At 41.9% G+C, this 13900-nt stretch overlaps 1 protein-coding gene across 1 annotated transcript; it reads left to right on the plus strand.

Annotated features, from left to right (window-relative positions):
• The first annotated feature begins 2631 nt into the window (after positions 1-2631).
• Positions 2632-11607, plus strand: Dynlrb2 (dynein light chain roadblock-type 2). Its single transcript, XM_013365793.4, has 4 exons — positions 2632-2782; positions 4956-5031; positions 10335-10502; positions 11336-11607. Exons 1-4 carry the CDS (start codon positions 2780-2782, stop codon positions 11377-11379), a joined length of 291 nt encoding a protein of 96 aa, XP_013221247.1. The 5' UTR covers positions 2632-2779; the 3' UTR covers positions 11380-11607.
• Positions 11608-13900: the final 2293 nt, after the last annotated feature.

A 13900-nucleotide genomic window follows, 5' to 3' on the forward strand; every position in this document is an offset into this window, starting at 1 on the left:
TCACCCACACTGCATCATTCAAGCCTCCCATCAGCCCTCTCAGGGAGCTGTCATCGATCTTATTTTACACATAAGGACGCTCTGAGGGTTTCTTTTATCCAAGGGAGCATGCTTAGAAACTCCTAGCTGCATGCAACTCCCAACCCTGGGCCTAGGAAACCATTGGCCTCCAACAGGGAGGATTCCTTCAGTAGGAAGTAACTGATGATACACTCGGGTCCTGAAAAGGATTAGCCCCAAAGGTGCCTCTGTCCTCAGAAGCAGGAAATGGATGATCTTCTGAAACCCTAAATCTCTACTTCTGTAATTCTGACATTGGGCCATTTTTGTGGAATACTCAATGATATAACTGACATTGTGTAGTTCTGCCTTAGTATTAAGGGGCAGTTCAGATCAATCTGGTGTCTGTTTCCTGGGGAAAACAACAGAGTATTAGAAGTTCTGTTTAAGCTGACAAATTACTCCCTAACTTATGAGAGAAATGGGCACAAGATGTAGTATGGACCAATTTGTAGTACTCACCAACTGGCAGGAATATCAAAGATAGGCTGGTACAGAAAATTCCAAGGCAAAAACTCAAAGCCATGACGTTACCTGGATTTCTTTGGGCTAACCAGAGAGCAGTAGCAAATTATAAAAATTCAAGAGAGAATACGTCCCCAACCAGAAGAAAATCATCTTACTTGAACAAAATTATATGTAAGGAATAATGTTTTGCATATACCACACTTTGGAGGTTATGTCAGAGTACTTACAAAAAGTATTATTACTATTTTCCCTCAAGTTCCAAGTTATTTAGCACTTGAGTCAAAAGACAGGGTGAGGGATAGAAGGAAAGATGTGTACAGGGAGAACCCACACCTACTGAGAATAGGGTACGGAGCATGTCAGGTACTGCAGAGGTGCTTGATACAACACAGCTCTGGATATCCATTATAGTCCCCCCAATAAAAGGCATAAAAATTAAAGCAAGCTACCTCCTAGGAATAATTAGAAGTGAAAATCGATGCGGAGAAAATGGTTCATATTCTTCTCATTGATTTCCTGTGCAGAGTGTCAAACTTAACTGTTGGTTGAAAGTCAGTTTGGCTAAATCTTATTTCTTTTTCAGTAGTGGGGTTCTCCTGGGTGCCTTTCATGCGGGAGCCTTTCTTTACTATTCGCAGCTGTGAGCTACTAAATGCGGTTGACACCCTGACTCCGGAAACAAGGGAATTAATACTCCACACATTGCAGTCAGTGCCTTTATTAAAGCTGATTGAACTAACAGATAGGGTGCACTGCCACCGACTTGTATAGTAGAAACAAATGACTGTGTTGATTCAAGAGGGAACCTCCTGGATCAGAAACACCCAAAGAGCCCAAGAATCAGTCTTTATACAATTCAGTCGGTATTGAAGACCTATATTTTTATCACTGAAAAATGGTAGATACAATCTGTCATTTAAGAGGTAAATCTGTACACCCACACACCTGACTCAAGATTCCTCCCCTACAACTCAAGCTGTCCTTTCCAAATTATCAGTTGGAGTCCTGGTGTTGAGTACCAAGTGAGATTAGCTTGCGACTGAATTAGCTTGAAGAGAAAAAAGAGGAGAGAATTAGTAACAAGAATCTCCCTGGGGCCAAAGAAGAACTAGAGTTTCTCAGTGCTTCTGTATCTAAATATCAAAGAATAACAGGGTTAAAATGGTCACCTAGTCCACCAAGTTCCATGCCACTGCAGAGCACCCCTACCAAGAGCCCATTCAGACTCTAGCTGACATTCCTAGCAATAAGCATGCCTGTTCAAAACTGAATCAGCACCCTAAGAAGTCATCCTGGCATGGTCCCAATGGAGATGGAGATGCATTCCAACCTGTATTTAGTAACCAATGCGTGTCCTCTTCAAACCCCAAGAATTCACAACGTGACTGCGGCCGTGCATTTCACATAATAATTTCACTCCTCCCCACTGGCTACAAGGATATTAGCAATGTCCTTCAAAAGGTCAAGTGCCTTCTGACCATTCCTAATTGATCTTCAAGCTGTTTCTTCGTCAGTTAAACACCCAGTGGAACCTGCAGCGGCAATACGAACGCAGAGCCCCCAGCACTACCCCTGGCGTTTTGTGCTAACTCAAACCTGGGGGTGTGGTAAAAAGGAGGGTCCTAACCGAGGACAGAATCCTGATGGTGACAACTCACTAGAACTGGGCTGAGGAGTGTGGGGCGCAGCGTGCGACCGCCAGGGGTGGGTGAGGTTTAACACACGCGCGTCGCGGGCTTCAATATTAAAGCAAGGACACGTCGCGGGCGCTGTCGCCGAGCATCTAACGCAGCCCAAAGCCCGCTCATCGGCCCGGGCACGCGCCGCACGTGGCGACGGCCGCAGTCTCCCGGCGAGGACGTCCCGGGCGGAGGACAGGCGGGCGCGCGGGCGGCCAACTCGTCCCTGCGAGGACGCGCGGCACTGACGTTAACGCGCGCCTTAGGGGAGCGGGAGCGCACGCACGCCTGCGGGAGCCCGGCCGCAGCCCGCCACCCGACTGCGCGGGCGAAACGCAGGTGAGCGCCCGCTGCCCGCCGCCCGCCTGCCTTCCCCTACGGAGGCCGGGAGGCCTTGCGCCCGCAGTCCGGGCGGAAGAGCCTCCTGCTGCTTCCCGGCCGCGCACGCGCCGGCGCGGCTCTGGGCTTCCGGGAGATTGCTTCCGCCTTCGTCGCCTAGCAACGGCTGGAAGCGTTGTTGACAGCCGCGGAGGCGGCGGTGGCTGACTGAGCGCGGAGTCTCCGCTGCTGCAATGGTAAATCCCGCGTCCCCGCCGCCCCCCACGGCGCCCCGGCAGGGACTTCGCCGCCCGGCTTCCGGGGCGCGGCCACGCTGGGGCTCCGGAGACTTCGTGCAGGGGCGCAGGGAGACCGCCGAGGGGGAGGTGTGGAGATGAGGGGACGCTGCCTTGGAGGTTAAAGTCTGGAGGTGGCACGTAGACAGGAGAGAGAGGCTGAGGAGGTGGAAAAGGCCGTGGGGGAATGAGAAAAGCGGGAGCCAGTAAAGTTCGCAAGGGCAGAGGCGAGATGCAGAGGAGAAATGAGATGCTGCGAGGAAAGGGAGGGTGGGATGGGGAGAGCAAGAGCACAGAGAGGAGGGGAGGCTGGGAGGGGGAGATAGCTCCTCCCCTCCCCAGCCAAAAGGGAGAACAGGAATGTAGGGAGGGGAAAGAAAATGGACTTAAAAGAGGAGTGAAAAGGGGGTGGCAGTGGGGACCAAGAAGTTGTACCAGCAGGACTCAGAAAGCAGAAGAGAAACACTGGGAGGAGAGGAAAGGCCGGGAAGAGTTTTGAGAGTGAAGTAAAGGAGAAGAGGGAAACAGGAGACTGGTTGTCAGTAGTGTGGACATTGTCTTAGAAGTCAGAAATGTAATGACTTATTGAGCCTTATACAGTTATTAGGCTTTAGTGCAGTTTCCCAAAGTGAAATGCAAACATCCATTGCAACTTAAGATGGTCCAGAAATACCAGATAACAGAGTGAGTCATACTGTGAGACACACATGTGTGTGTCTTTAGAATGTACACAAGACCAAGTTTCTGGCACTATCAGGTCCTTAAGACTACTATCATTGGTAATTTCCATTTTTCATCTGAAGAGCAGACCAGTAGCTCAGAACTTCCATTGCAATGGAACATAATAATATGCCCTTTTCCATTTTTTTGTACAGTTATTCTTTTATGACAAATGATAACCAGGTTTCCATTCATGGTAGTGATGAATAGTTTCCTCTTAAAATGCATTTACTTCAGTTTTTGGCAATGAGATAAAGAACAGGATTGGTAAGTAATAGATAGCATTCATAATGTCAAAAATCATGAATTTAGTGCAATAATGCCTGAAATGTAGAAATGTTGTGGAAAAGAGAACATAACAAGAACCACTAAAGTGGAAAAGGAAACCATCTTTTGACTAAAGTAACAAAATGTTCACCTGTATGGTCTTGGCGGGAAAGAGTATAATAAATCCTCATCAAGAAACTGTGAAGAATGCTGTTTAATTCCAGAATATTCACTGATTGTTCAGAAAAATGGTAGATACAGTCTACCATGTGCAGGTTTGGAAAAGATTATTCTTGAATTTTGTATTTCTAGAGAGGAAGAAAACATATAATAGGATTGGTGCTTAAAATATATTCAAACAGGGCTGAGGCTATAGCTCAGTCAGTGGCAGAGTGCTTGCCTAGCATGTGTGAGGTACTGGGTTTGATCCTTAGCACCATATACAAATAAAATAAAGGAACTCTGTCCAATCTACAACTTCAAGAAAATTAAATATATTTTTCAAATAGATGAGTTTAATATTTATTCATGAGGTTTGGATGTAATTGTGCATTACATTGAACATTACAAGTTAAACATTCAGCTTGTATCAAGACTCAAGATCTAATTATCAAGAAAATCCTGAAACATGTTGTTTTTAAATTTAAATGTGATCATTTGAATGAACCCCCCAATAGGTAGCATTAGTGAAAATAAGATTTCCCACTAAAGGCTTTTTTTAAACAGAGGGAGGACATGATGTAGTTCTATAAATATTTAAAGGACTATAGAATAGAAAAGCAATTTTTGTGACTACAGAAAGATCGGCAAGTGAAATATGATCCAGGGAAGATTTCTTTGCAATGTAAAATATTCTTCTGTATCATATGGGGACAAATAAAATGAGTTCTTGTGAGGCAGTAAGTTCTGTGTCTCTGGAGGGGTTCAAGCCCATGAACTTTTCAGGGCTGTAGGCAGGAAGAGGGGATCTTATATAGGCTTGTGGGGGGGACTTTACAACTTTCAAGCCGACTTTTAAAAATCTGAGATGACAGCATCTAGTACAGAGATGGTGAAAAGAGTATCCTTGCACACATCATTCTCCTTAGGACTGGTGTCAGTCAACACAAAGACCTTTTTGACTAATTTCCTCCCTAATCTCTTCCAGGCAGAGGTGGAAGAAACTCTAAAGAGGATCCAGAGCCATAAAGGGGTTATTGGAACAATGGTTGTAAATGCAGAAGGTAAATATGTCACAGGCTGCCTTTTTGACACAAAGAGGCCCAAGCAGAAACCTCTTTTTCTTTGCAAAATTTATGGCAAACATCTTTGAATTTGATATTAAAAGCATATTTTGTGTATTTTAGCTAAAGCAGTTACTTACCAAGCATCTATTGAGTATATATTAGATGCCAAGCACTCTGCTAAGAGCTAGGGCTATAAATATGAACACAACATCTAAAAATACCTATATATTCCTAAGAAACTCTGTAGATTGTCTGCTTTTTAAAGCTTTAGTAATTTTCTTTCATCAGTTCTGAGTGCCAGTAAACCTATCATGTTGAGGTCAGGGAGAATATCACAACCGGCAGGTTGTTTTTGTTTTAACATTATGAAGAGTTCAGAGTTTCAGTCTTTATTTTAAATGAAATCATTTCTTTACCATATTTCGTTAAAAAAAAACTTTGAGAATTCATTTTAATATCATTTATCGAGTAGTCTTTATGGATATGGTATAAGAAGAGCCAGTGATTTCCAACTAGGAAATCTGGAGACTGGACAGGAACTTGCTCTCACTGCATAATCCTCATTAAGACTCCGCACAGCATTTCCCCTGCCACACTGCTCCACGCCCAGCTGTGGTGGCGACCTCTTTCAGGCTCCTGATGGTTTCATTGCTAATTCAGGCATTTGTAAGGGGAAGAGGTGCCAGAAATTCCAGAGCATGAGTTGAAATAAGAGTAGCTACTTAACATAATTCATGGTGCAACCATACAATTGGCATATAACCAGGTCAGGGCCTGGTAGAATCCATCAATAAATATTCATTGTGCAACCACCAACTGAAAGTCTGCTTAAACTCCTTACCGTTAAGAATGGAAAATAACCTACTTTAATGGTGTTTGTGACAATTAAATGAGATAATAATTGCCAAGTCCCCAGAACAATAGCCAATGCTTAATAAAATTGTAATAAAGTAATTCTGAGAGTGTGCGAATTTAATTTTACAAAAATATTGTTTTACAAAATAAAAAAATTACACAATGCTAAATACATGTAATAAATATGACTACAATAAATTCACTCAGCCTGAGAACCAGAGAGGAGAGAGGATTTAGGATCATTTCTACAGAGAAGTCAAGAAGTTTGTTATACATTTCTAGCAAGTGGTTCAGCCCTATTTCCTAGACCTGGCTAAACTGCTTATTTCCAAGTATTTGCAACTGCTGTGTCACACCCCCTGAATGTGCTATCTGCATGATTTCATAGAGGTGCTGCTGTATCACACATCGATGGCTTCAAACAACAGAAATTTATTATCTCTTAGCCTGGAGGTGAGAAGTTGAAACCAAAATATCATGGGGTTGTGCTGTCTTTGAAAAATCCAGAGGAGGAGCCTTTCTTGCCAAGGCCCAGTGTTCCCGGGGCTGACAGACATCACTCAAGTCTGCCTCCCTGCCACGTGGCCTTCTCCTCTGTCTCTGCTTACACTCAGGGAGCCCAATTATATTGAATTAGGGCCCACCAAAATCCCAAGTGGCTTCATTTTAACTCATTACATCTGCAAAGACCCTATTTCTAAATAAGGTCCTCTTCTGAAATTTAGGTTGGACTTGAACCCAGTGCATTCTTCTGTGGCACCCAGGCCAGTTCATCCAATGCGCTTTGTTGGCAGATCTTAACCTTAAAGCACATAATCCTGATGATATGCATCAGATAGCCACACCCTGGATCTGTAATTCCTCTCCTAGGAAATACCCTAAGGAGTGGTGAAGAAAGGTTTACTATAAGGGTACTCACTGAGGCATCATATGCAACACTCACAAACAGACAAATAAGAAAACAAAGCTGTCTCAGATCAGGGGAAATTTTTAAGTAACTATGTATTAGCTGCTTAATGAACATGACTCTATTAAAATGTTCAAGGATATTTGAGGATTTGGGAGAGCCACTCAAAGTATTAGATGAAAAAGTCAGGTAACAAAGCAGTGGCCAACTCTTTCTAATCATTTATGTAGCCAGTGCACACATGCATTTAAATAAGGAAGAAACGGTAGGCATATGTTATATATAGGGGTTATCTCTGAGTAGTGGAACTTAAAAAGCAAATTTCACTTTTTCTGAGGTATCTCAATCAAAACTCCTCTCATAAAAAGGCAGTGAAATAACATTTTAAATAGCCATTAACTTTTAATTAACCTCTAGTAGGATGCATAAGGGTTCAGGGCACTTTTCAAGACTGCTGGATACTCAGTTTTCACCTGAGAGTCAAATCAACCTTTATCCAAAATATAAACTAGGGGCTTATTTTTATGGTCAGATCATTAGTAACCACAGTATATGATGAAGATATTTATTAATAGCATACGGTGTAAGTAGTGTGACCAGAATGTAATAAAATACTCAAATTTCAATAATTTCAATAGCCTATTCAATTTTAGATAAAAGTGCCATCTATTCTAATGCAGATCTGCAGCTTTCAGAAATCATGTGAAATTCATATTGAAAATACTTAACCAAGACGGTGTTTGTGTCTTGTTCTCTACTAGTGGTTTTGGTCTACTAATTACAGACAAAGCATTTGAACACATTTTCAGATTGCATTTGTGGTTAGAGGTCCTATGTCTATTCATTTCATTCTCATCATGTAGCTTGCTAAACATTAGTCCTTTGTTTCACTGTTATTGAAACATAGACTCTTCATGACAGTAGACTTCTCAGTTTGTTAATGCTGAATGGTATAGGTTTTGGTTAGACTAATTGTTAGCATGGTTTCCCATTTATAAAAGCATCCATTGTTTATAATATGGAAACCCTGATCATTGCAATAGATAGTGGTGAGAATAAATATCTCCCAGGCAGTCATACCTATCATACATTCTTATGTATATAAACATGATTGCTGTGGGCTCTTAATTTTAAATATTCTTGACATTTCTAACAATGAATCATTTGAATTTCATTAGACTTTATCAGCCACTCAGCCAATTCCTTTTATTTTGAAATACAGTCTATCAACCAAAGTACAAATATATGGTTGAAAATGACAAACTAATAAATAACGAGTACAAGCTTACTGGGATCATATAGAGTCATATTTCAAAGTACTTCCATAAATTCAGCAGTATCAAATTTTAAAACGTCCATGCTCTTTGTTCTAGAAGCTCCATTTTAGGAATTTATCCTACACATACAAATAACTGTGAGATGACATACATTGCAGTTTTTTTCTAAGAGTCAAAGATTGGGGCAGCCTACTGCCTGTCAGGAGGGTGTGTTGTCTAAGTGAACTGCAGAATATTCATTGAACTGACTGTCACTAATATGATCACTTAGCTTTACTTGTGCTGAATCAAACAGTGAGACCATTTTTATACAGATCATGAACACAAACACATGCATTCTTGAGCTGGCCTAGAACACCTGTAGAGAGATGCCCAGGACACAGCATTACTTCTCAGAGACGAAGTGGGTGAATTTTATCACGTGCTAAAATTACTTTTTACTAAATTATTTTAATTACCTTGCATGGTACCAAGCAGGAGCTCAAATAAATATTTCTCAATTGTTTTCAAGTGTCTGTAGTGTATATGAAAAACTCCCAGGTGTTTCCATAATGGGCACTTATTATTCAGAAAGGCTAGCTATTTTATTTATTGACTTGGGGCATGAACAGACTAACTAAATAGGCCTGAGATTTTGATTCATAATCTTGTCATCTACATTTTAAATAATTTATTCTGGTTGTATTTCTTGTTTTGACACTGAGCAATGCAGACTTCCTAGGCAGTCAGTATTTAGGATGCAAAATAAAACTATTTTCAGAAAGTTCTCAAAGGTTGAGGGCTGGCTATGTTCTGTTTCCAGCTTGTTAAAGATCCATGCTTTGTGACCTTCCCTCAAGTGTAAAAGACAATCACCAACCACCTTTCAGGGGAAGAGGGGCCAACAAATAACAATTCAGAAATTAATAGTTTTATGTAACACCTAATAGGAGAATAGGAGTCCCTGCAAATACTGACCTTATAAAGTTTAGTGCAATCTTTTCTGGAGATAGTGATTATCTTTAAAAGAGGTTGGTCCGTTTCAAAGTCAAAGTGGATTCCAGCAGTTTCATGAAAATTTGATAAAATCCTAAGTTTGTAATATTCCTCCACTCTTTAAAGTGCTTATCTTGTTTAGTAGTTTCGAGCTACATTTTCTGAAGGAAAACTAAGAGCCATGTTCAACTCTTTTGTTTATTGGCCTTAATTCAGCTACCTAAGGAATTTGACCACAATCCCAAGTTCTCTTCCTGTGTTCTCTAAAATAAAGACACACTTGCAAATCAAATCTTGGAAATTCCTGTTTATCTGGCAGTTTTAAAATACTTTGAAGGTTATCTTTGATTACATACAATATTTGTAAAACACCTATTGCAGTATTGTTGCATAATGGGCCTTGAATTCTGGGTGGCCCCAACTGAGCTAGATTGATATGCACTGAACTGAATTATATGTACATATTTTCTAGCTAGAATTCTTTGGTAAATTAATAGATTGTGTTTTAAACCATAATAGAACAACAAAGCTAACAAGTAGACAAATTTAGTAGTATTTAAATAAAGAAGAAGTGCAAAACCAGGGAGCACACCACAAAAGTACAGTATCTTTGTCCCCATATTTTTCTAACATAAAATGTAAGGTGTTATGTTAGAATACTGTGTGAGGAATTAGTAAGAAATTGTGAGAATCCCTTTTGATCTCATACACAGTGATATCCCTTTCCGTTTCTGATTTCGGGGAAGAAGACTACCACCATGTCACAGACCAAGTTTTTCAAAGCAGACTTGCTGTAGATGGGATGCTTGGGGGCATGCATTTTATATTAAAACATGTTAACTTAGCACTGAAATAAATAATCAATAGCTTCCAAATGATTCATACACAAAAAATATTCATCACATCATTAGCTATAAAAAATATACCAAGTGACCAAACAAAAGGGGATTGTTTATATTATGATATATGCATAAAATAATAAAGCATGCAGAGATTGAAAATAATAGTGATGATGTTGTCAACAAAGACAGCCTGTATGCTATAACTTAAATGAAGAAAAAAGCAAGTCTAGTTTGTAAATATGGTTTGACTTAACTATGCTTAAAAATCTTTGCAGAAACAAAAAAACAGGCTGAAAGGAAATAAACTGAAATGGATACCGGTGAGCAATGTCAGCCGTCATTTTTTCTTTTTCTTGCAATTATCAACGTTTCCAAATATTTTTCCAATGTGCATTTTACTTTTATAATCAGAAAAAAATAACCCAAAATTAAATCTCATAATAGGCATTCCAATCCGAACCACCTTGGACAACTCGACAACAGTTCAATATGCAGGTCTTCTCCATCAGCTGACGGTGAAAGCCAAGAGCACTGTCCGTGATATCGATCCTCAGAATGACCTCACTTTTCTCAGGATCAGATCAAAGAAACATGAAATCATGGTAGCTCCAGGTAATTTGGCATTTCATTTCATATGTAAAGATTCTTTATTCTTGACTGGTTAAAAGCCTTGTTTCAAAGAATGGGGAGTACAGGTTTTAACATACAGTATGAAACATAATATTCTTTCACTACAAAATGGAGATGTTTGCATCTTAAGGTTTCAACTTGAAAAACATATGAAATTAGCAATTTATTTGACCTTTGAGCAATTTGAATTTTGCCCACTTGGATTTATTAGTAGTAATCAAAAGAATTTAGCTGTAATTCCCCTTTTTGGTGAACTTAGCACTCAGACTTTCTGGAGAGTGGCAGAAAGTCCTCCATCCTGGAGACAGAGTAGGGGGTGGATCCAAGTCCCATGGGGCCGGAACCCTCTTTGTGGGTAAAGCACTGTTACCTGGGCTACCAGGAGACAGCAGCCACAGCACCCTTCCTTCCTTGAAGGAACTGAGTCCACAGTGTGAATAAATAGCTGGAAGTCAGGCTCCTACACAGAGTCTAGAACACACTTGTGCATGGTACGTCGATCAAATCAGAATTGCCCATAAACTGAAGAAAGCTTTTTCTACAGCTGTGCTCTCTCCCTGGCTGCACATTTATATCACTTGCAGAGCTCTTTAAAAAATTATCCATGGCTGGGACACCACCCCAGATCAATGAAATCAAAATCTCTGGAGCCAGCTTGAGGAAAAGGGTATTTTTAAAGTATCCTGGTGATTCTGATGTGCAGCCATTGGTCTACACAGGTCCACTCGACACATGGAAGAGAAAACCCAGACTAGCTGAAATGTTGATGAAGTATAATTTTAGCGTGAATTAATTTTGTCCATGTCTCTCCATAGATAAGGAATATCTTCTGATTGTCATTCAGAATCCATGCGAGTAGACCCTCCACTACCAAGTCTATCCTCACGACACTGAGTTGGAAACACTTCGCGACACTGAGTTGGAAACACTTCACTCCTTAGTGATTCCTAAAATTATATTCCAATCTGACTGGGTCTTTGGACATTCTTTTCTATTTTTACATCTAAACTATTCTACATGTCTTTTCAGTCCCTTTTGATTGCATTGTGAACCTGTACTTTTGCTATATAATAAATTCTGGTATGTATGTCTCTATTTTTTTATAATACAGGTTGAATAAAGATAGAAGTCAGAAGCACAGTTCTCAACTGTGCTCAGCACCTCTGCTCAGCACCTCTTTCATCCCTTACAAAATTCCTGGAGCTCCTGCTTTTACCACACCAGCCTGAGGAGACCAGGAATGGGCCTTGGACAAAGCTGCATACATACAAAACAGAGTAGATAACTCCAGAGGGCTTTGCTTACACTGGGCCTGTTAGTCACCTTTTCACCCCTGTGACCAAAATACCTGACAAGAACAATTTAGAGGAGGAAAAATTTATTTGGGGCATAGAGTTTCAGAGTTTCGTTCCAGAATTGGCTGAGCCCATTGCTCTGGACTTCAGGTGAGGCAGAACATCATGGCTAGGGAAAGCTGGTCAGCTCCTGACAGCCAGGAAGCAGAGAGAGGGAGGAGCAAGGGCAAAATACATAACCCCCAGCATACACCCCCGGGGCCCACTTCCTGCAGCCTGCTTGCCTAGAGTTACCAACTGGTAATCCTTCAGATCACTAATTGCAGTGGATCACCACCCTGATTAGGTTATGGCTCTCATAATCTAATCAGGAGTTTTTTGCGGAGGGCACCTCATATCCAAACAAAACACTAAGTATTTCAAACATTAAAAGCAAATACAACAGATTGTCATTTACCCCAAAACTAGAATAGATGTTAATATTTTATCATATTTCCTTTAGGTACTTTATTTTAAAAGTAAATTTTGTATTTTGAGATCACTAAAGACTCCTGTGTGCCGGGTGTGGTAGCATGCACCTGTAATCCCAGCTGCTTGGGAGGCGGAGGCAGGAGGATTGAGGATTGAGTTCAAAGCCAGCCTCAGTAAAAGTGAGATGCTAAGCAACTCAGTGAGATCATGTTTCTAAATAAAGCACAAAATAGGGCTGGGGATGTGGCTCAGTGGTTGAGTGGCCTTGAGTTCAATCTCTGGTACCAAAAAAAAAAAAGATCCATGTGTAATGACAGAGATCCTATGTACCGTTTTCCCATGGCAACATCTTGCAGAACTCTAATTCAGTGTTGTAACTGGGAAGAAGACACTGATTTGGTCAAAACAGAACACATTTCCATCCCTGCCAGGATTCCTCAGTTGCCCTTTTGTAGCACCAAGCCTGTAACCTCTGGCCCCTGGCAATTACAAACCTGGCCCCCATTTCTATCATGTGTTGTAATTCAGTAATCTTTTGGGACTGACTTTTCTCACTCAGCATAATTCTCTTGAAATTTGTTCATAATATAAATGAAACATTACAGATTCAACCTGCTTCTCTCCTTATGCCTCTGTCCTCCTTCCCTAGAGGACTCTAGTGAGGAGTCCCAATTTTGCCATGCAGGGGCTCCCATTTTCCTGCTGCTCTTCACAGCAAGCTGTGCAGGGAATGGTGCATGGTAAGTTCTGCCACACCCAGGGCCCCAACTTGCAGCCCGTGAGGTGTTGTGGCCAAGGACCGTGTAAGTAGAAAGGAAGGGCTGAGGCAGAGCCCGAGGTAAAGGGATGATGGGAAAAGAGACAGGTCACCAATGGAAATCACCCAAGATTTAGAGAAAAACAGAGACTGAAGCCAGATAGCCCTGCCTGTCCAGCAGAGGTCTGAGCCCCACCGTGTGACTGGGTGCTTCTGGGAATTCTCAGCAGGTAAACTCAACAGCCCGCAGTCAGGAACAGAGCTAGGAGTCACTAGTCGTAGGTTCCTCACATCTGGCTCTGCCACTCTTGTGGTTTGGATTTAGGTGGCCCCCAGAAGCTCCTGTGGGAGTCAACACAGGCATGTTCCCAGGGGAAGTGAAGAGACCGTGAGAGCCGCGACCTCATCAGTGGACTGAGGCGCTGATGGGAATCGGCTGGTGGCGACTGTAGATGGCCAGGGTGTGGCTGGAGGAAACGGGTCCTGGTGGTGGTCTTCGGGTTCCTGTTTTGTCCTAGTGGCCTAGCTGGCTGCTTCCTTGTTGCCATCTTGAGCTGCTCTCCTGGGCCATGCCCCCCGCCATGATGTTCTGCTTCAATTTGGGTCCAGAGCTGTGGAGTCAGCCGACCACAGACTAGACCTCTCCCACTGGGAGCCAAAATAAACTTTTCCTCCGCTAAACTATTCTTGTTGGGTATATTGGTCACAGAGAAGAAGAGCTGACCCAAATAGCCATCCACGAGCAGTGTGAGCCTCAGCTTCACAAATGGGAGGCTAAGAGACCCCAACCAGGGTCTGTTCACGGAACCGGCTGAGCTGGTAGGGAGGAGGGAGAACTCAGCCAGGCCCCTGGGGGG

This window comes from Ictidomys tridecemlineatus, chromosome 15 (assembly GCF_052094955.1).
Source record: "Ictidomys tridecemlineatus isolate mIctTri1 chromosome 15, mIctTri1.hap1, whole genome shotgun sequence".
Lineage (NCBI taxonomy): Eukaryota > Metazoa > Chordata > Mammalia > Rodentia > Sciuridae > Ictidomys > Ictidomys tridecemlineatus.